This window comes from Kogia breviceps, chromosome 1 (assembly GCF_026419965.1).
Source record: "Kogia breviceps isolate mKogBre1 chromosome 1, mKogBre1 haplotype 1, whole genome shotgun sequence".
In the NCBI taxonomy this organism is placed as follows: Eukaryota; Metazoa; Chordata; class Mammalia; order Artiodactyla; family Physeteridae; genus Kogia; species Kogia breviceps.
This window is the reverse complement of record NC_081310.1, coordinates 80,512,991-80,536,196: the sequence shown is the minus strand read 5'-3', so window position 1 is coordinate 80,536,196 and position 23,206 is coordinate 80,512,991. Positions and strand designations below refer to the sequence as shown.

The 23,206-nt window shown below is 38.1% G+C and overlaps 2 protein-coding genes across 14 annotated transcripts in view; both read right to left on the bottom strand.

Moving 5' to 3' along the window:
- Nucleotides 1-23,206, bottom strand: part of LOC131761225 (myomegalin-like) — a 237,054-nt gene that overhangs the window by 124,322 nt on the left and 89,526 nt on the right. The gene's annotated exons all lie outside the window — the stretch shown is intronic.
- LOC131761176 (flavin-containing monooxygenase 5) overlaps nt 1-23,206 on the bottom strand; it is an 84,321-nt gene that overhangs the window by 27,704 nt on the left and 33,411 nt on the right. For 12 of the 13 annotated variants that reach the window (XM_067034626.1, XM_067034561.1, XM_067034548.1 and 9 more), the window contains one exon: nt 8,945-9,122. In XM_067034626.1, the coding sequence (XP_066890727.1) occupies nt 8,945-9,079 (135 nt within the window). In that variant the 5' untranslated portion in view covers nt 9,080-9,122. The remainder of the gene's footprint in view (nt 1-8,944; nt 9,123-23,206) is intronic. The other variant, XM_067034544.1, reaches the window with a different exon arrangement.

The following is a 23,206-nucleotide window of genomic DNA, read 5'->3' as shown; positions in this document are numbered from 1 at the left end:
AGTATAGGTAACAATCTGGACTTGAGAATGGCAACTGAAGTCCAAATCCAAGGAGGGGTCGTTGGAACCTCCAATCTGTAGCTGGTTGTTCAGAAGCCCAGGTAATAACCAGGGCTTATGACTGGTGTCTGAAGTGGGGTCGAGGGTGCAGTCTTGTAGGACTGAGCCCTCAATCTGTGGAATCTGACACTGTCTCTGGGTAGATAGGGATCAGAATTGAGTTGAATTCTTGGACATCCTGCTAGCGTTTGAGAATTGTTTGCTGGTGTCTGGGGACCATCTACCACCCACATACACACTGGAATTGGCCTCAGAACCATTTAATGCCCAACAAAATTCACTGCAATTTTGAGAACCACTGCTCCAGATCCTTGCTATCTAAAGTGGGATCTGTGGACTAGCAGCAGGGGCATCAGTTGGGAGATTTGTAGAAATGCAGAATCTCAGCCCCCACCCCAGACCTACTGAGGAACCTGTCTTTTAACAAAATCCTCAAGAGTTTCAAATGCCTCTGAAAGCAGAGAAGCATTGCTCTAGCTGACATTAAACCCCAGTTCACTGTTCTTTCCCCATCAAGGTTATCTTCTTTGCTTCCTCAAAACTTCTAATAACTACCTCATGAAAGTGTTGTAGTGATCACATAAAATAAAGCCATAGCTACCCAGATTGTTATATTACCTTCTCACTGAGATATCACAAATGATGACTTTTCAACTCTACTAGAATTTTTAAAAATTGTTTTGATTATGGAAAATTACCTTAACCAATTTGGACCCCCTCTTCTCTTTTTATTCCAGAAAAAGATATTTGGATGTTACTGAACATTAAATGGCCACACAGGAGAGTGTTCATTGGTTTTGCCCACATTAGAGATGATTTTCCTCCCATTTTTAGAGAAGAATTTTTCAGTTTCAGAATCCTGAATAGATCATTCCCATTTCTCTGCCCCATACTTCAAGATCTCATTCCCTTTGGCTGCTAATAATGTTTCCACAAGTCTCTTCTAATCTATCCCACCTATTTCAACCAAAGTGTTCTTTCTAGGGTATGTTTGTATCTCTGCCCTAATTAAAATTCTGGATGCTGCCCCATTTTCTCTAGTTTATATTTTTAAGCTTAGGATTCAAAGACCTCCATAATGTCTTGGATTCTATTCTTTATCTCCCCAACTAGATTGTAAGCCCCTTGACTTGTATTCATGATCTTTCCCACAGCATATAAAATTATAAATAGCACTTAGTAGATATTTAATAGATGTACATTGAATTATACTGAGAAAGGTACATATACAAAAAGGAAATAAATTTCACAAAATGCATAACAGACTAATGAAATACATCAAAATTCATTGCAAAAACAGTTGAATAAGATATTTTTATCTCATTCACAAAAATTTGCTGTAAGGAAAATTGCAAAATAATATAAAATCAAATGCACAGATATATTCATTTTATAGTATTTAAAATAGCTATTAATTAGAAACCACTTAAAATTCCTCCATCCCCCAATAGGAAAAGGGTTTAGTAAATTATGGTATCTCAATATAATGCAGAATTTACATTTTACACCACTCCTTAAGTATCCTGCTAAACTCAAAGCAGATCTTGTCACCCCACTGCTTAATGGCTTCAACTGATTCCATTTGGAAAACCAAATTTCTTATTTTGAAACTCAGCATATTTCACAATCTATCCCAATCTTTTTTTCTTCATTTAGTGCTCTCCTCAGTTAATTTCAAGCTTCTGAGTCATTAAATTGTTGAAACATTCCAGACTCTTTCACAACTTAAACTTTTGTAACAGTATAGTACTGCTTCTTCATTTGGAAAATTCCTATCTATAATTCAAGAGTCACATCAAATGTCAGTTCTTTGGTGAAGTATTTCTTGTTCTCTCCACAGAGTTAAATGCCCCATTCAACCTCTAAGCTGCCAAAACTCTCTGCTCAGATTGCCATCAAGGCAAATTAGAACACACAATATTCTGCATTTGTTTCTATGACTGTGAGGTACCCGAAAGTAGGATTTGTGTCTTATTTTTTGCATCTCTGTCATCAGAACAGTACCTCATATATAGTGAATGCTTAATAAATGTTTTGAAATGAATTAATGAGTGAATAATAGAGGTTGAATTTGGAGATACTTAAAACTATGATTTTGAAATCTGCATAGGAACACTGAAAATGGCCTATGATATAACTTTAAGTGCAGAAAGTAACATTACAAAATTAAGGTCACATTCTAATCACCAAATATATAATATTATGTATGCCTAGGGCAATTGTATACCTATGTCTACCCATGTTTATATAATTATACATTATATAATCTCTCCTCTGTTATATGAGTATATTTTATTTATTTTAAATCAATAAAACTTCAAAGTAGGAAAAACAAATTGATTTATTAAGGAGGTAGGATTTTTTCTTTTATTTTTGTAGAAATGTTGTTTATACTACACCTTCATGTTAAAAACCTTCAACAAACTAGGAATAGAGGGAAACATCTTCAATTTAATAAAGAACATCTACAAAATACCTGCAGCTAACAGCATACTTAATAGTGAGAAAATGGACAATTTCCCCCCATAAAATTGAGAACAAGGCAAAGATATCCTCTCTTACAACTTCTATTCAACACTGCACTAGAAATCCTAACTAATGTAATAAGATAAGAAATGGGAATAGGGCTTCCCCCTGGTGGCGCAGTGGTTGAGAGTCCGCCTGCCGATGCAGGGGACGCGGGTTCGTGCCCCGGTCCGGGAAGATCCCACATGCCGCGGAGCGGCTGGGCCCGTGAGCCATGGTCATTGAGCCTGCGCGTCCAGAGCCTGTGCTCCGCAACGGGAGAGGCCACAACAGTGAGAGGCCCGCGTACCGCAAAAAAAAAAAAAAAAAAAAAAAAAGAAAGAAATGGGAATAAAAGTATACAGATTGGGAAGGAATAAATAAAATGATTTTTATTCACAGATGATATGACTGTCTAGGTAGAAAATCTCAAAGATTTAAAAAAAAAAATTCCTGGAACTAACAAGTAATTATAGCAGGGTTGCAAGATACAAGGTTAATACACAAAAGGCAGTTACTTTCCTATATACCAGAAATGAAAAATTGGACTTTGAAATTTTAAAAAAGTACCATTTATAATAATACTCCCCCAAAATTAAGTGCTTAGGTAAAAATCTAACAAAATATGTATGAGACTTATATGCAGATACCATAAAACAGAGAAGAAGAAAATCAAAGATATAAATAGATGGAAAGATATGCTGTGCTCATAGATTGGAAGACTCAGTATTGTTAAGATGTCAGTTTTCCCAACTTGATCTGTAGATTCAACAAAATTCCAATCAACATCCCAGCTAGCTATTTTGTAGATATTGACAAACTGATTCTAAGATTTATGTGGAAAGAAAAAAGGCCTAGAATAGCCAACGTTGCCTTTTTTTTTTTTTTTTTTTTTTTGTGGTACACAGGCCTCTCACTGCTGTGGCCTCTCCCGTTGGGGAGCACAGGCTCTGGACACGCAGGCTCAGTGGCCATGGCTCACGGGCCTAGCCACTCCGCAGCATGTGGGATCTTCCCAGACCAGGGCATGAACCCATGTCCCCTGCATTGGCAGGTGGACTCTCAACCACTGCGCCACCAGGGAAGCCCGCCAACTTTGTCCTTAAGTGTGGATTGTGCCTAGTGACTTTCTTGCAAAGAGTATAGTATAACAAGGGAGAAAAAAAAGAGCAACGTTACAGTGGCAAACCTTGATAAACACCATCTCGAGCCAGGTCGTCAAGGTTAACATCAATCGGTGTGATAAGTTTGATAGTGTGCACCACTGATACGATGTGATGAGAACAGCAACCTACCTCTAAGGCCTTCCTCCCCAAAATTCATAACCCCAGTCTAACCATGATGAAAACATCAGACAAATCCCAGTTGAGGGACATTCTATAAAATACCTAACCAGTAATCCTCAAAACTGTCAGGGTCATCAAAAACAACGAAAGTCTGAGAAATTGTCACAGCCAAGAGGAGTCTAAGGAGACATAACAACTACATGCAATGTGGTGTTCTGGATGGGAACACCTGGAACAGGAAAAGGCCGTTAGGAAGAATCCTAAGTAAATCTGAATAAAGCATGGACTTCAATTAATAATAATGTATCAATACTGGTTCATTAATTAGGACAAATGTATCATACTAATGTAAGATGTTAATAATATCTGGGCATGGGGTATATGGTAACTCTGTACTATCTTCCTAATAATTCTGTAAATCTAACACAGTTCTAAAATTCAAATTTATTTAAATATGTTGTTTGTACATAGCATGTTTTTTTAAAAAAAAATTAAATTAATGAGTGGTAGGGTCCTTTTGGAACCAAGATGTTTGAGGGGGCAGGGCTAGACACATTCCTAACTATCAAATTTGACTTCATTCATTCATTCAGTAGATATTTCTGAAGTCCCTCTGTAATAAAAACACTATATTAATGCTAAAAAATACAAGTCTATCCCTGTTTTCCAAGGGTTCAAAGTTTAGTACAAGGAGTGGAGCCATGCTTTCCACAGCAGGTCTGTTGGGGTCACTGAGCTAAATGAAGCACAGATCTACCTCTATGACAATAATCATATATTTGTATTCTTTTTCAAGTAACTAAGACAACAAAGTGTTATTGTGTGTCAACAAAAACCTTCAAGCCCTTCTAAACACCTGATTGGACCCTACGTAGGGTTCATCAATGTCAACTCACTGCTTTACAAAAGAGAGTGAGGGCAGAGCAGTACTGGGTCAGTGAGTGGAAAAAGAAGCTTCTGCTCCTGCACTTTAGTATTTCCTACCATCGGCGAATAACCTGCCCTCTAGAGATGTACCCTGATTGTATTTCCTGCCTAAGCACATGACTCTCATTGAGTAGGAAGTTCATATGAGAAAAGAGAGAACCGGGGACATAGGGTAGTGTAATTGGAACTGAAGGGATTGGAGGCAATAGTAAGGGCAGAAGAAAGGAGAAAAATGACTCCCCTTCAGTGGGAGGAGTGGGAACAGTGTGGATCTTCTGTTCCTTTGACAGATTCTCAGAATCCTGAGGGACAGAGCTGTTTTAGGACTGCTGTTCTCAGTGTTGTCCTCACACTGGACTCATCTGGGGGAACTCTAAAATACTAATGCCTGGTCCTTACTCCCAGAGACCCTGTTTTAATTGCTCCTTCTCTAATGTGTAGACAAGGTTGAGATCTGCTGGTAAGAAGTTGTGTGCTGGCCCCGGAAAGCTCCAGGCACCAGAGTTTTATCCCATCCACCTCAGAAGTCCTTTCTCCATACATCCTTAGCTAAACTGCAGAGTGCCTGAGGGCAGAGGCAGGAGGTTATATAACTCTGTATCTCCACACCATCTAACAAAGTCTGAGCTTCAGAAATGTTTGTTCAATGAACTGTTATTGATTTTGTTTTCAACACGCAATGTCATCCTCATTTATCACCTGGGAAAGCTGGGGTAAAAGCTGAAGGGCAAAGGTTTCCATGTTGGCTGCGCATCAGAAATAACTAGCGGAGAGCTTTATTGACACCCCAGGCCAATAAAACCAGAATCTGGATGGACTGATATCAGTATTTGTTAAAGTTTGTTAAAGTTCCCCAGGTGATTGTTCAGTGTTGCAGCCAAAGCTGACAGCCACTGCTCTACAGTTACCTTCTTTTAAGTATTTTTGTATCCATTCAGTTGTCTTTTTTTTGGGGGGGGGGGTTAATATTTAAGAATTAAAAATACCTATTCATCTAAGGGTGTTTATTACTTAATTTCATATTTTAAATTAAAATGTATTAAATATGCCTCATTTTATATTATATTATTTCCATATGGTGCCTTTGTATCACATATACACTTTAGAATCTCACTACGTGAACTGTAGTTATCAGATCAGCAGCATGCACATCACCTGGGGCTTTACCTGAAATATAGAATCTTGGCACCACCCCAGATTAATGAATCGGAATGTACACTTCAGCAAAAGCTCCAGTGATTCATGTGCACATTAAAGTTGGAGAAGCACTGCTTTGGTATGCTTTAAGGATTTTTAAAATTCAGATTGACTAAAGAATATTAAAAATTCTTTTCCAGCAATACTTGCTTATTAAAACCTCAGCATTTCATAAGGGATTTATTATTTTAAGCTATTTCATTCATAAAGTAATATTGTAGTATGAAAATTAAAGTGATATGTCTCACATTACTACTGACTTTTCACCATCAGTCTGGTCTTACATTAATAAGGAGATCAAGAAGAAAGAAATTTATACTGAGTCCCTGAGACCTGTCACAAGAAAGAGAAAATGGAAGCCCTGAGTTGCCAGTGGCTTACTGGACACCGAGTAGCAATGGTGGAATTGCAAAGTGCTTGGGATGATCCTATATATGAAACCCCCAATGAATTACAGAAAATCTAGGGGGCGTAGGATGGGGGAGAGGAAGACTCCAAATAACATGCAAGGGGGTCATAGAAAAGCTGATCTCAGAGGCAATTCTTGAGGAAAGCAGCATCAGCATGTAAAACATGTTTAATCTGCAATTAATGGACGTTTATAATACCTCAGGCTCCACAACTGTGTAACTGTGGAATATGTGAGAATGAAGGTCTCTATTTCCACAAGCATTCTAAGCAGTCACCCAAGATATTTTGCATCTCCAGGATTCATTTATAAAATGTAAATATATTTGGTGCCTAATATATGCCAGGCGTCCCTCGTGGCTCTAGAAATATAGTGGTGTTAGTGTGTGCATTTATAATATATGTAAAATGTTATATATAATATAACAGACACAGATGTGGTCTGTCTTAACAGCAGTCAGAGCATTATGATGAAATATAGCTTATTTATTTTCAAGAAAGCAGTTTATAAAGTGCTGAAATTTTGCCAAGAGTATAATCAGAAAAAAACCCTCCAAATTGGGTCATTAACAGAGAGGAAGTTTAAGCCACTTTGGAAATAAAACCTGATAATCAGGTAGGATAGTGGACCCTTCACTAATTTCATGCCTGGTCAGTAGTTGCCAAACCTGGCTAGGAGGCTTACCAGTCACCAAATGTGTGGGCCACACTCTAGGCCTACTGAATAATAACTGATGTTTAGCAATTATTGTGCCACTGTTATTAGTGATGACATAATTATTCATTCACTTAATCCCCACAATAGCTCTATGAAGTGGATGCCAGTATCATCTCCTTCTTAAAGATGACAACACAGAGGTACAGAGAGGTTTAATGGTTTTCCCCAAGGTCACAGTAGGATTTGAACACAGACGTGCTCTTAACCTCTACACCACGTTGTGGCTGGATTTCAAAAGTAAAATTTCCTATTGATTACAAAATATTAATTAACAGTCTTTTCAGCCCATGCCCAAGACTGATTATGACCTAGGCATGGGTGGCGTGCTAAGGAGTATCCACCCTAGATCTGAATGAGGATGACGATTGTCAAATAGAGTTAGTCCCCAAGACTGAGCCAAGATGCAAAACAACTGTACTGCTGTTCTACTAAGGAATGCTATGAATGAATGAACCACTTTTAAGTAGCTGGCCAACACCGTGTTCATTTTGTGAAATATGAAACAAATCTGGACACCTTAATACCATTTACTGGCTTAAAAAGTGAGTTGAAAAGCAAACCCCATGGATGTTGCTTTGGAGATCAGTTAAGGATGGTGATATTCTTTGACATATAATAAGCTTAACTATCATTTAAGTAAGAAGATACCTTAACTGTTAGTAACAAGTTGCAGGGCTGGGTGTGCATATTAAAGCAACTCAACTTTAAAACTGAGTCTGTGCAAGGACAAGAAAACCCAGTTGCAGGTGCCCTCTGCCTTTCCCTAAAGACAGGACTCCTGCTTTGATTTCTCAAGTGAAGGAAAAGTGCAAAGCAAAGAAGGCAGCCAGATTTTACATCCTATTCAAGCACTAGAATCATTAGAGAATTGTTTAAAGTAAAGAAGGAAGGAAGCAACGAAGGAAGGAAGGTAAGAAAAAAAACCAGTAAGGTTAGAAGAGATTGAAAAGGGGGATTCCTGGAAGGAGTTTTAGGCAGTATTCTAGATCACTTACCGATGAACGCAGACCAAGAGCAACCACTTGACATGTCTGTCATTTTGTTACACCCCCCCACCAAGATTGTTACTCTTTTCTGGATAGCAGCAAAACTCATTACAAACAGTGCCCAACTTGTGATTTTTTTGACTTTACAATGGTTCAAAAGCAATACACATTCAACAGAAACCACACTTCGAATTTTGAATTTTGATCTTTTCCCAGGTTAGCGATATTTTGTAACATACTCTGGTGATGCTGGGCAGTGGCAGCTTCCAGTCAGCTGGAAGGATCACGAGGGTAAACAACTGATAGACTTACAACCATTCTGTACCCAAACAACCGTTCTGTTTTTCATGTTCAATACAGCATTCAATAAATTACATGAGCTATTCGACACTTTATTATAAAATAGGCTTTGTGTGAGATGATTTTGCCTGACTGTAGGCTAACGTAAGTGTTTTGAGCACGTTTAAGGTAGGCTAGGCTCAGCTATGGTGTTAGGTAGATTAGGTGTAGTAAATACATTTGTAACAGGATATTTTCAATTTACAATGGGCTTATCAAGATGTAACCTCATTGTAAATCAAGGAAGATCTGTAAATGAAAATGATCTCTGTGCCATTTTCACAGACATCAGTAAAGGAAAAAAACGAGTGATACCTGCATCCCATTTTGCTGCCAACATAGGGAAAGAGGAACCTGCATAGAACCTGAGGTGATGACTGCTGAGAAGAGGTCCGCAAGGTTGAAGTCTGGCAGGTTTAAACACTGTGAAGCCCATCATACTTCCTGACATGAGGAAAAATATCTTATGCACCTAGTTACGGCGAGAGTTTCAAGTATTAAGGAACCAGGAGATTTACCTGAAACCTCCACAGCCCTCCGATGTCATCAGTCCCTTCAAAGCACACGGGCTCCAAGCCTTCTTCCAGGCAGCACTTGATAGACGTGAGCCCACTCGCTCCTCCCCCAATCACAGCAATTCTTTTCTTGGTCATGGTCTCCAGAGATCTTCACTGGGCTGGGTTAGAGTAACCTGTCCTAAAGAAAGGATGACAAAAGACAGAAAGCACACATCAGTTAACACCTTTCAAAGAAGAGCTTGAATGTGGCATTTAGATAAATGTTGCAACAACTGGTGCCTTTGGGGAACCCAGATTCCAGTGTCCTTGTGGACCACCGGGAACTACTACACCTTGGATGGGTGAGCCCTGTGCCTGGAAGACCCAGAGCTGAGACCCAGAGCTGAGAGCTCTGCTGCGGTACCCGACCTCGCTGCCTTTGCCGCAACACTGGCAGATCCTTCAGCTGCGATCTGCAGGGCACTGCACTTTCAGCTCTTTGCAAAGAAATGTAAAGCAACAAAGTACAAACAGCAGCAATAGCCAATGTGGAGGGGCTGTTCAGCTCCACCTCCTTTCAGCCAACACACCGCCCACTCAGCAGCACCCATTACCCCCACAGAGGGGATAAAACGTGGGCCAAACCTGCTCTGGGCAGAAAAAAGTAACCCTATGACCTCTCTGTTTTTCACCTGCAGTTGCCCGCAGTCTCAGCTACTATCAGGGGAGATTCAAGTGGCCGGAATCTCCATCACCCGCCCTTCCCATTCACTTTTAACTTCCTGGTGTTGTCTTACAGTGACAAACTCCTGCTGGTGAAGGGAAACTGTCACCAACAACCCCGAAGCAAGTCTTGCTCCAAAAGCTTAAGCGGAGAACACCTATCTTTCAGGAGATCTGTCAGAACACATCCCGGCCCCTCATCCACCTCTCCAAGCCAACCCCCAACCCCACAAATCGGATCTTTGGTTCTGTGCCACGGGAAGAAATTTACTTTAAAATACCCATGCACTGAGCTGGGTGCTGGGGTACAGTGGGGAGTGAGGGGATTAAGTTTCCTACTTAGAGGAGCTTATAGTTTAGTAGAGAAGTCTGATACACAAACAGATAATTTCCAAAAAATAAAAATACTGTAAAAAAGCGCTTTCCTCACACAGCTGTGTGATTACAAACACAAAATATCCACTTTTAAAATGTAACAAATTTTTCAAATTATTCGGAAAAGACCAATGTAATCGATAAAGGATTTCATACGCTGGGTCAGATCAGGGCTCATTCAACCCAGGAGTTTATTTTGACAGGTGTAAGCGGTTCTGGGAGAGCTGGGTTGTGACTGATGCCATGCATCTTCGTGCACCTTATAGTACTCCCTGAGTCAACCTTGCTGAAGATGATTTGATGCCAATAATTCCAGCCCAGGGTTTTGACTTACTAACATCACCCCAAAATTATCCTTCCCAGACCAATCGTTATTTCTCAAACGTTTACCTTATATGGTACAAAAGATACAATGGGAATGGACACATGTAATTCTCTCAGCCACCACAAGAACGTACTATCAACTACTTCTTTTGCAAGTAAGTGGAAAGGCAGGGAGGTACACCTGGCAGTCTGGCTTCAATCACTATATATACTGCTCCTTTATGAGGATATTTTTATGTCTTTTTTAGCCACAAGTCCTTTGTCCATTTCTCAGCTCTCTATTGCATTTCCTTTCTTTGCCTAACTCCTGCCTTTACAGTTTACACTTCAGTTGAACTGCTTTTAGCTGTTGCCTTATTTCAACTACTTTAAAATATGTTTAAAAATAGATCTTTGGTTTTAGAAATCATTTGGCTCCATCAGGAAGTCTCCTGGTCAAAATATGGTCTGAATTATACACACACACACACACACACACACACACACACACACACACACACACGTAAACACACACACAGTGGGGAACACATGATATCAACATAGCCTAATGGGAGAATAAAGGGAAAGAAGCTTAAGGATGGAGTTATATATATTTCTCAGTAATTAAAGTGTTTTTGTGTTTTGATGTGGTTCTGTCTTTTTGATAGGGTTCTTATTATCAAAATGTCATTAATCTCTCAATAGCTTAAGACAAGCTAATCAAAAAGTTATTTTTCTTTTAAAAAAAAGCTACTATTTACTTTTGTTCCGGATTCTCTTCTCACTTTGCTCCAGAAATCCCTTATTTAACTAGTGTCCTCACTGTCAAATACCATGAAATAGAATGTCTTTTGTCACCAAATATCTTTTCTTCTGTCTAATGCTACTTTCTCTCAGAAAGTAAAAGCAGGGTGTTTTTTTTCCAGTTGCCTAAACGCATCTCGAGATTTCAAAAATATTAACCTCTTGTCTTATCCCTCCCCAAGATTTATGGCAGCAGAAGGACCACTGAATACTAAAGAACAAGAAGTTCTCATATAATCATCCTGTTTCTGTTAGACCATGGTTTATTGGGTGTTGGAGAAGTAAGTGACTTCCTTTGAATTAATGAGTTGCTGGACCACAAAAAGCCAATCTGAGTCTGAGGGAGATGATTGCAAGTCACCCAGAGATCCCAGAATTTGAGCTGGATGCAGCACCTGGATGGAATTTGGAGTTGTCTCCTTTGGGGTGGGGATGAGCATATCAGGAGAAGGATGAACACAGAATTCTAGTGGCTAGAGGCGTGTCAGACACTGCTGACTCTTCATTAAAATCTGTTTTCCTCCTGTTACAGCATTATAAGACTATAGCTGGGATGGGGCTGCCCAAAGAGCAACAGTATTTCCCAGTTTCCCTTGCAGCTGCACGTGGCCATATGACTAAGTTCTCACTGAGTTCTGTCTAACCCATTTAAAAGGCAATGGTTTGCCCTGGACTGCTGCTCACTTTTTTTTCCTGTAGTGTAGAATAATGATAAGCAGAGAGACCTTTGGGAACTATGTATTGAAATAGGTCCACCATCAGACTGGGGCCCTAAATGACTGGATCTTCTAATCTGGATCTATTAATCTTGGACTCCTACATGAGAGATAAGTAAATTGTTATTTTGTTTATGCTATCAAATTTTTAATTTTGCTTTTTCAGCAGTTTAGACAACCCTAATTAATATTAGTATCAATATTCTTTGGACCTGTAACTTTTTAGACTGATAACTTTCATAAAAGTTTTCAGTTATAAATGTGAACTTATACTATAATAGTACTTTTAAAAATAAAATTCTGAAAAGAGTGTTTTAATGCAACCATTTTACATATTGGAGGTTTAACTTATAAATGAATTACTTGTAAATTGGATAATTCTGAATGTACTAGAGATGCCTAGGTATAGGAAAACTGATGAATACTTTTATAAACTGAATATTAATGTCTCCCTACTGAATCGGTTTTAGAATTTCAGAACAATACAAGAATTACTTTTAAAACTTAGTATTTTAAAATGTAATTTTAATGCTCTACTACTTTTTAAAAAAATAAACTTATTTATTTTATTTATTTATTTTTGGTTGTGTTGGGTCTTTGTTGCTGCGCGTGGGCTTTCTCTAGTTGCCGTGAGTTGGGGCTACGCTTAGTTGCGGTGCGCAGGGTTCTCACTACAGTGGCTTCCCTTGTAGTGGAGCACTGGCTCTAGGTACGCGGGCTTCAGTAGTTGCAGCATGCTGGCTCAGTAGTTGTGGCTTGCGGGCTCTAGAGCACAGGATCAGTAGTTGTTGCACACAGGGCTTAGTTGCTCCATGGCCTGTGGGATCTTCCGAGACCAGGGATCGAACCTGTGTCCACTGCATTGGCAGGTGGATTCTCATCCACTGTGCCACCAGGGAAGCCCTGCTCCACTACTTTAATTGTGTTTTGTAATTAATTACTTTTAAACTTGGCAAATATGTTTTTATGTTGTTTTAGAATTACTTGTAAAATGTTTTAAACCTTGAGTCAAATTTTCTCTCTGTTTAGGCTAACTGCAAATTTGCAAGTGCGTATATACGGGCTCAACTTTGACTAAAGTTTTTCTACAGACAAAAGGCAGGCAGAGGACATGGTGGGTCGGGGGAGGACCATAGGGTCCTGCTCCATTTCAGCTGTGCTTCCTGTGCATCCAGTGCTGCATGCCATGCTCTAACACACAAACACAAGTAATGGAAGAGCCTGCCCTTTGTGATTTTCAGAGATGATTGGAAATACAGAATATAAACCCATTAAAAAGATTTAGAGATACTTAAAAATACCATAAAAACAAAAGGAAAATCTCCAATGAAGACATGACTGGGTTCTAAAAAGTTAATCAATTTTAACAATTTTAATCAACTGTTGAAAATCAGAACACATTTTCCCATAGAAACAATGTCATTTTCCATGGTTAAGGCACTGGAAATATTGTAAAAACCAACTGAAGCTCAAAAGAAAATTAGTTAAAATTCTGTAGGAATGGAAGCTTTGTGGTAATGGCTCATTCACATCAAGAAGAGCAACACTCATATCTGATGAGTCTCTGGGGGCTCTTGTCCTCCCATTCACTCCTCAGGCACAGGGTCCTTCTTGTGGCCTGCACATCAAAGACAGTTGAGACTTGTCCTAGGGTGGGGACAGTGGAGATCATGAGAAGATGATTCTAGGTATGGTTCAGAGGTAGAATGACTGTAATGATGGATGTGGAGCAGAGGTGTCCTGTAGAGGGTTTTCTTGTGCACTTTCCCAGCCAATATCCACCTCCAGAGGTAAGCATTGTTTCCTTTTGTTTTTGTTTGTTTTTTATTACTGAGGTATAAATGACATGTAACATATTAGTTTCAGGTGTACAATACTTTTACATCTGCATATGCTATTTGTATATTGTGAAATGATAAACAAAATAAGTGAAGTTAACATCTGATGCTTTTATTAGTTCTCAGACTTCATATAAATAGAATTATATAATATGTACTCACTCTCTGTGCTTGGAATCATTACACAATGTAGTGATTTTAAGATTTATCCAGGTAGTTGCATGTATCCGTGGGTTGCTCTTTTTATTTGTATGAATATATAATTTGTTTATCCATTCTCCTATTGTTGAATATTTGGATTATTTCCACTTTTTGGTGTAATGAAGGTGTTTTTTTCTTGAGCAAGTCTTTTTTGTGGACATCTGCTCTCATTTTTCTTGTGTGCCTAAGAGTGCAATTGCTGGGTCATAGGGTAGGTTTATGTTTAACTTTAGTTGAAACTGCCAAAAAGTTTTCAAGAGGTGCCATTTTATACAGTCACCTGCAATATATAAAAGTTCCAGTAGCTTCATAGCCTCTCAACACTTGGTACTGTTAGTCATTCTTGTGGGTGTGTGGTATTATCTCATGGTGTTTTTGATTTGAATTGCCCTGATGACTAATGATGTTGAACGTCTTTCCATTTAATTTCTTGGCCATTTGTATATCTTCTTTGCAAAGCGTCTGTGAAAACGTTTTGCCCGTTTTTGAAAGCTGAGTGGTCTTATTATTGAGTTTTAAGAGTTCTTTGTACTATCTGGTTACAAATCCTTTGCAGATGTATGTATTTCAAAATATTTATTTATTTTTGGCTGTGTTGGATCTTCATTGCTGTGTGCGGGCTTTCTCTAGTTGCGGCGAGCAGGGGCTACTCTTCATTGTGTGGGCTTATTGCGGTGGCTTCTCTTGTTGAGGAGCATGGGCTCTTGGCATGTAGCCTCCGTAGTTGTGGCACATGGGCTCAGTGGTTGTGGCTTGCAGCCTCTAGAACACAGGCTCAGTAGTTGTGGCGCATGGGCTTAGTTGCTCTGTAGCATGTGGGATCTTCCCAGACCAGGGCAGGAACCTGTGTCCTCTGCATTGGCAGGCGGATTCTTAACCACTGCACAACCATGGAAGTCCCTCACTTTCTTAATTGTGTTTTTTGATGAGCAGAAGTTTTAAATTTGGATGAAATCTATTTTATCTTTTCTACTTTTATAGTTAGTACTTTTTGCTCTTTTATAAGAAATCTTTGCCTACTCCAAGCTCATATAGTCTCCTGTGTTTCCAGCTAGAAGATTTATAACTTAGATTTCACATTTAGATCTGCAATCCATTTTTTCAAAATGTATTTTCTTTATTTTTTGGCTGTGTCAGATCTTAGTTGTGGCATGCAGGTTCTTAATCGATGCATGTGGAATCTTTTCCTTGCGGCACGGGCTGTTTGTTGTGGCATGCGGGCTTCTCTTTAGTTGTGGCATGTGGGTTTTCTCTCTCTAGTTGTGGCGCTAGGGCTCCAGGGTGTGTGGGCTCTGTAGTCTGTGGCACGCAGGCTCTCTCATTGAGGCCTGAGAGCGCAGTAGTTGTGGCATTCGAGCGTAGTTGCTTCACGGCATGTGGGATCTTAGTTCCCTGACCAGGAATCAAACCTGCATCCCCTGCATTGGAAGGTAGACTCTTTACCACTGGACCACCAGGGAAGTCCCCTGCAATCCATTTGAAATTAATTTTTGTGAGTGGTATGAGTGTAAGAGTCAAGGTTTATTTTTTTTCTATCTGGATGCTGTGATCTTCCAACACCATTTATTCTAAGGTCTTTCTTTCCCCTAGAATTGCATTGCTGTCTTTTTCATTGGTCAAGTAACAGCATATGTGTGAGCCTATATCTGGACTCTATTCTGTTCCATTGGTCTATTTGTTTATCCTTATGCGTATACCATAGTGTATTAATTACTTATATTGATAGTAAAATCACTTTGAAAATTAGTAGCATAAATCTTCCATCTTTATGCTTATTTTAAAGATGATTTTGACGATTCTAGGTTTTTTTGCAATTGCATTTAAATTTTAAAATTAGCCTATCAATTTCTACTGAAATAGCTTGCTGGGATTTTGATTAGGATTGCATTGAAGTATAGACCAATTGGGGAGAAGTGACATCATAACAATTAAATCTTCCTTTGTGAAATAGGCTCTTTCTTCTTTCATTAGGTCTTCTTTGATTTCTCCTTGTTTTATGATTTTCACTGTAGAATCTTATGCATTTTATTTAGTCCTGTGTACCTTATTATTTTTTAAAGCCTATTGTAAATGGTATTATTTTTATATTTTCATATTTCAATTGTTTGCTGCAAGTATAAAGAAATACAGCTGATACTTGTATATTGACTTTGTATCACATGGCCTTGCTTAATTCACTTATTACTTCTAGTAGTTTGTACATTCCTTGGATATTCTATGTACACAATCTTGTCATTTATGAATAAAGACAGTTTTACTACTTCCTTTCCAATTAAAAAATTTTTTTTTCTCTCCTTATTGCACTGTCAGGAACTCCAATACAATGTTGAATAGAAGTGGTTATAATAGATATCCTTGTCTTGTTAGGGCAAAGCATACACTATGTCACCATTAAGTGTGATATTATTTGTATGCTTTAGGTAAATAATCTTATCAAATTGAGGAAGTTTCTCTCTATTCTTAGTCAACTAATAGTTTTTATTATGAATGGGTTTTTAATTTTATAAAATGCTTTTTCTGTATCTTTTAAAATGATCACATTGTTAAAATTATATTGAATCACTTTTTAAGTGTTAATCAGCTATGTCTTTCTGGAATAAACTCACAAGACCATGATGCATATGGTTCTTACATAATACTGTATCTGATTTGTTGGTATTTCATTTGGATTTTTTTCCCACCTGTATTCTTAAGGGATATTACTCTGTAATTTTTTTTTTCTTGTAATGTCCGTGATAGATTTTGGTATCAAGGTTATGCTGGCCTCTCTGAAAGATTTTGTGTAGAATTGTTCATCTTTTTCCTTAAAAGTTTGGTAGCATTTACCAGGGTAGCCAGCTGGATCTGGTGTTTTTGTTGTTGAAATGTTATAAATTATGGATTTAATTTCATTAAAGATACAGGATTATTCAAAATTTCTGTAAGTTGTGTTTTCCTAAAAAGTTGCCCATTTCATCTAGGCTGTCAACTTTATTGACATAAAGTTGTTCATGAATCCTTACATTTTTTTAATGTATGTGGCATCTATAGGGATGTTGCCTCTGTCATCCTTGATATTAGGTATATCTGTTTTCTCTCTTACTCTTTTCCTTGATCAATTCTGTCAATTTTATTAATCTTTTCAAAGAACCATCTTTTGGCTTCATTGACTTTCTGTTTTTTTAAAAAAATTATTTATTTTTGGCTGCATTGGGTCTTTCTTGCTGTGTGCGGGCTTTCTCTAGTTGTGGAGAATGGGGGCTACTCTTCATTGCGGTGCACTTGCTTCTCATTGTGGTGGCTTCTCGTGTTGCAGAGCACGGGCTCTAGGCATGAGGGCTTCAGTAGTTGTGGCTCGCGGGCTCTAGAGCGCAGGTTCAATAGTTGTGGAACACTGGCTTAGTTGCGCCACAGCATGTGGGATCTTCCCGGACCAGGGATCCAACCTGTATCCCCGGCACTGGCAGGCAGATTCTTAACCACTGCACCACCAGGGAAGTCCCTGACTTTCTTTGTTTTATATCTCTTTTCTATTTCATTAATCTCTGATTTTCTTTCTTTCTTTCTACCTTCTCTTTTTTGTACCTTGTTGAGATAGATAATTAATTGAATTTCCATCTAAGAGCTGCTATAGCTGCATCTCACAAATTTTGATATGCTGTATTTTCATTACTGTTACTTTCAAAATATTTTCTAATTTCTATTTTAATTTCATCCTTGATTAATCAGTTACTTAGAAGTAAGCTACTTAATTTCCAGATGATTTGGGATTTTCTAGGTATGTAATCAAACAGGATCCTATGGGTCCTTCCCCTAACAGACCTCTTCTCTATATCCTCTGCTTTAGCTCCTCTGAAGTATTTTACTTAGATGATTGTATCTGACACACAGTTCCTGAGTTGTTTTACAAATGCTAAAACCCCCACCAAATGGATGAAATTAACTACTTGATGACTGTGAGCACTAGCCCGCAGACCTACTGGAGCCTGAGGATTGATAATGTTAATCCCTGTGACACTGCGCTGCTACCTCACCATCAACCAGTCAGAGAATTAGGCAGGAGCTCATCACATACACTGGGATGCCCCTCCCTTACCTTACCTTTAAAAATGCCTTGCTGAAACCCATTGGGGAGGTCAGGCTTTTTGAGCACTAGTTGTCCCGGGTTCCTTATGTGGTGCCTTACAATAAATGCTGCACTTTCCCTCACCACAACCCAACAGGCGAGTGGACCCACGTTTTGGTTTGGTAACAGGTATCTTATTGTTATTGATTTCTGGTTTAATTTTTCTTTGGTTAAAGAACATATTTTGTATAATTTTAATCCTTTGAAATTGATTACTAGTTTTATGGTTCAACATATGATATATTTTGTTCATTGTTCCATAAGCACTTGAAAAGATGGAGCAACCTACAGCTGTTGAGTATAATTTTCTACAAGTGTCAGTTAAGTTGCTTAGTACTGTTGCTCAAATGTTCTATATCCTTACTAATATTTTGCCTGCTTGTCAAATGTTCTATATCCTTACTAATATTTTGCCTGCTTGTCTATTGATTACTGAGGAGATATGTTAAAATCTCTAACTCTAATTCTATATTTGTCTTTCCCCATACAGTTCTGTCAGTTTTTTGCTTCATAAATTTTGAAGTTATATTATTAGGTGCATATACATTTAGGATGATGTATTTCTCCTATGGAATTGATCTTCTAATTATTATGAATTTCCTTTTATTCTCTGTTACTTCTTCCTTAACACCTCCTTTGATCATTAATAATATAGCCATATCATTTTTCATATGGTTGCTGTTTTCATGGACTATCTTTTCCCATGTTTTATTTCCAGTTACTTATATTTAAATCAATTATGTTTAAGTGTATCTCTTGTAGGAAGGATAGTGTTGGTTCTTTTTAAAAAAATAATCTGACAATCTTTTTCTTTTAAAGAGTGATTAGTTGGGCTTCCCTGGTGGCGCAGTGGTTGAGAGTCCGCCTGCCGATGCAGAGGACACGGGTTCGTGTCCCGGTCCGGGAAGATCCCACATGCCACGGAGCCGCTGGGCCCGTGAGCCATGGTCGCTGAGCCTGCGCATCCAGAGCCTGTGCTCCGCGATGGGAGAGGCCACAACAGTGAGAGGCCCGTGTACCGCAAAAAAAAAAAAAAAAAAAAAAAAAAGAGTGATTAGTCCATTTAATTTTTTGTGATTACTGATATAGTTAGCTTTATATACCATATTTGTTTTTTAATTTGTTCCATATGTTACTTCTTTCTTTGTTCCTCCTTTCCAGGTTTCTTTCAGGTTAGTCAAGTATGTTTTAGTTCTCCATTTTTCCTTTTATTGTCTTTTATCATATATTTCTTATATATTTAGTAGTTACTCTAATGATTACAATATACATCTTTAATTTATTACTATCTATCTTGAATTAGTACTTAATTGCTTCACATACAATGTAAGAGCCTTACAACAGTATAATTATAATTTTATTTATCTTTCCTGAATTTTGTGTTATCATTGTCATATATGTTACTTCAAATGTTATGAAACCCATATTACATTGACAGTATTATTGTTTTAAACAGCAAATAGTCTTTTTAAAAGAGTATGAAGTGAAAATTTTAATATTTTACCATTGATATCATATCAAGATATCAAATTCTTGGGAATAAACCTAACAAAAGATATACAAGTCCTCTATGCAGATAGTGGGAAAAAATAATGGAAGAAATTAGAGACCTAAATTAATGGAGTGAGATACCATGTTTATGCATTATGAGTCAATATTGCAAGGATGTCAGGTCACTGAAGTTTACTGTTCAGATTCAATGCAATGCAAATCAAAATCTCAATGTGTAGACATGTGTGAACATGTATATGTGTGTAGCTGATTTTAAAATCTTAGCCAAGTCACCTGAAGAAGAACAAGGCTCACCAAAGAAGATATACAGATGGCAAAGAAGCATATGAAAAGATGTTCCACATCATATGTCATCAGGCAAATGCAAATTAAAGTGACAATGAGATATCACTATACACCTATAAGAATGGCCCCAAACCAAGAACACTGATGACATCAAATGCTGGCAAGGCTATGGTGCAACAGATACTCTTTCATTGCTGGTGGGAATGCAAAATGGTATAGCCACTTTGGAGGTTTCTTACGAACTATACATACTCTTACCATACATCCAGCCATCCAGCAATCGTGAGTCTTGGTATTTACTCAAAGGAGTTGAAAACTTATGTGCATACATAAACCTGCACTCAGATTTCCATGCCCCACCACCCAGCTTAACTGAGGTATAATTGATAAATAAAATTATATATATTTAAAGTGTATACCACAATGATTTGCTACATTTTTACATTGTGAAATGATTACCACAATCAAGTTAATTAACACACCCATCACCTAACATAGTTACCTTTTGTGTGTGTGTGGTGAGAAAGCTTAACATTTACTTAGTTAGTAAATTTCAAGTATCCAATACAGCATTATTAACTATAGTCACCATGCTGTACATTAGATTCTCAGAACTTATTCATCTTATAACTGAAATTTTATACTGTTTGACCAACATCTCCTCATTTTCCCTACCTTCTAGCCCTTGGTAACCACCGATCTACTCTTTCATGAGTTCAGCTTTTTTCTTTTTTCAGATTTCACATATAATAATTCCACATCCTACTATTTGTGATAGCATACAGTACTTCTCTTTCCCTTCTGGTTTACTTCACCTAGCATAATGCCTTCTAGGTTCATCTATGTTGTCACAAATGACAGGATTGCCTTTTTATGGCTAAATAATATTCTATTGTATGTGTATATAACATAGTTTTATTATCCATTCATCTTTTGGTGGACATTTAGGCTGTTTTCAAATTTTGACTATCATGAATAATGCTGTAATGAATATGGAGGTGCACATAACTCTTCCAGATACTGATTTTTGCTTCCTTCAGATACATACCCAGAAGTGGGATTTCTGGATCTTATCGTAGTTCTATATTTAATTTCTTGAGGAACCTCCAATCTGTTTTCCATAATAGCGGTGCAAAATTACATTCCCACCAACAATGTACAAGAGTTCCCTTTTTGCCACATTCTTGCCAACATTTGTTATTTCTTACATATATTGCTTTTGATAATAGCCATTCTAACAGGGATGAGGTGATATCTCATCATAGTTTTGATTTGCATTTCCCTGATAATTATTGACATTGAGTACCTTTTTATCTGTAGATTTGCTTTGGAAAGATATCTATTCACCTCCTTTGCCCACTTTTTAATTGGATTATTTGTTTTCTTCCTATTGAGTTACATGAGTTTCTTATATATTTTAGATATCAACCCCTAATCAGATATATGATTTGCAAATATTTTCTCCCATTCTGTAGGTTTTCTTCTCATTTCCTTGTTTCCTCTGCTGTACAGAAGCTTTTTGGTTGGATGTAGTCCAAGTTGTTTATTTTTGCTTTTGTTGCTTGCGATTTTGGATGATCTAAAAAAATCATTGCCACCACCAATGTCAAGGAGCTTTTCCGTACGTCCTTTTCAAAGAGTTTTATCGTTTCTGTTCTTACATTTCAGTCTTGAATCCATTTCAAGTTAGTTTTGTGAGTGGTATAAGATAGGGGTCTAATTTCATTCTTTTGCAATGTGGATATCTAGTTTTCCCAACACCATTTATTGAAGATACAATCCTTTTCCCATTTTATATTCTTGGCACACATGTCAAAGAACATGTTAACTGTATATGTATGCATTTATTTCTGGGCTGTCCACTCTCTTCCATTGGTCTATGTGTCTGTTTTTTATGCTTGTATCATACTGTTTTGATTACTATAGGTTTTTAATGTAGTTCAAAATCAGGACGTGTAATGCCTCCAGCTTTGTTCTTTTTTCTCAAGGTAGTTTTGGCTATTTGGAGTCTTTTGTCGATACAGAATGTTTATACCAGCTTTATTTGTTTGTTTGTTTTTCATTTTTAAATTATTTATTTATTTTGGCTGCACTGAGTCTTTGTTGCAGCACGTGGGCTGTTTGTTGTGGCATGTGGGCTTCTCTAGTTGCGGCGCACAGGCTCCAGAGTGCGCAGGCTCAGTAGTTGTGGTACATGGGCTTAGTTGCAGTATGTGGATCTTAGTTCCCTGACCAGGGATTGAACCCAGGCCGCCTGCATTGGGAGCATAGAGTCTTAATCACTGGACCACTAGGGAAGTCCCTATAGCAGCTTTATTTGTAATTTCCAAAACTTGGAAGCAACTTGGATGTCTTTCAGTAGGCAAATGGATAAATAAACTGTGGTACATCTGGACAGCAGAATATCATTCAGTGTTAACAAGAAATGAACTACCAAACCATAAAAAGACATGGAGGAAACTTAAATGCATGTTACTAAGTGAAAGAAACTAAAATGGTAAGGCTACTGTGATGGTTAATTTTTTTTTTTTTTTTTTGCGGTACGCGGGCCTCTCACTGTTGTGGCCTCTCCCGTTGCGGAGCACAGGCTCCGGACGCGCAGGCCTAGCGGCCATGGCTCACGGGCTTAGTTGCTCCGCGGCATGTGGGATCTTCCCGGACCAGGGCACGAACCCGTGTCTCCTGCATCGGCAGGCGGATTCTCAACCACTGCGCCACCAGGGAAGCCCAGTGATGGTTAATTTTAAGTGTCAACTTGACTGGGCTAAGGTATGCCCAGATAGCTGGTAAAATATTATTTCTGAGTGTGTCTGTGTGGGTGTTTCTAGACGAGATTAGCATTTGAATTGGCAGACTGAGTAAAGAAGATCAGTCTTTACCCATGTGGGTGGGCATTACCCAATCCATTAACATCATGAATAAAACCAAAAGGTGAGGAAAGGACAAATTTGCCCTCTACTTGAGCTAGGACATCCATCTTCTCTTGCCCTCACACATGGTCGCTCCTGGTTCTTGGGCTTTTGGACTGGACTATGACTTAAACCATTGGCTTCCCTGGTTCTGAGGCTTTCAAATTGGGATTGGAACTACACCACTGGCTTTCCTGTGCTCCAGCTTGCATATGGCAGATCAGGAGATTTCTCAGATTCCATAATTAGTGAACAAATCCCTCATAATAAGTCTCTTACTATCTATCTATCTATATCTATCTATCTATCTATCTATCTATCTATCTATCTATCTATCTATCTGTCTGTCTGTCTATCTATCTATCTATCTATCTATGTGTATATATATCCTATTAGTTCTGTTTCTCTGGAGAACCCTGACTAATACAGCTATAAAGTACATGATTCTGACTATATAACATTCTGGGAAGGGCAAAATTATGAAGACAGTAAAATGATCACTGGTTGCCAGG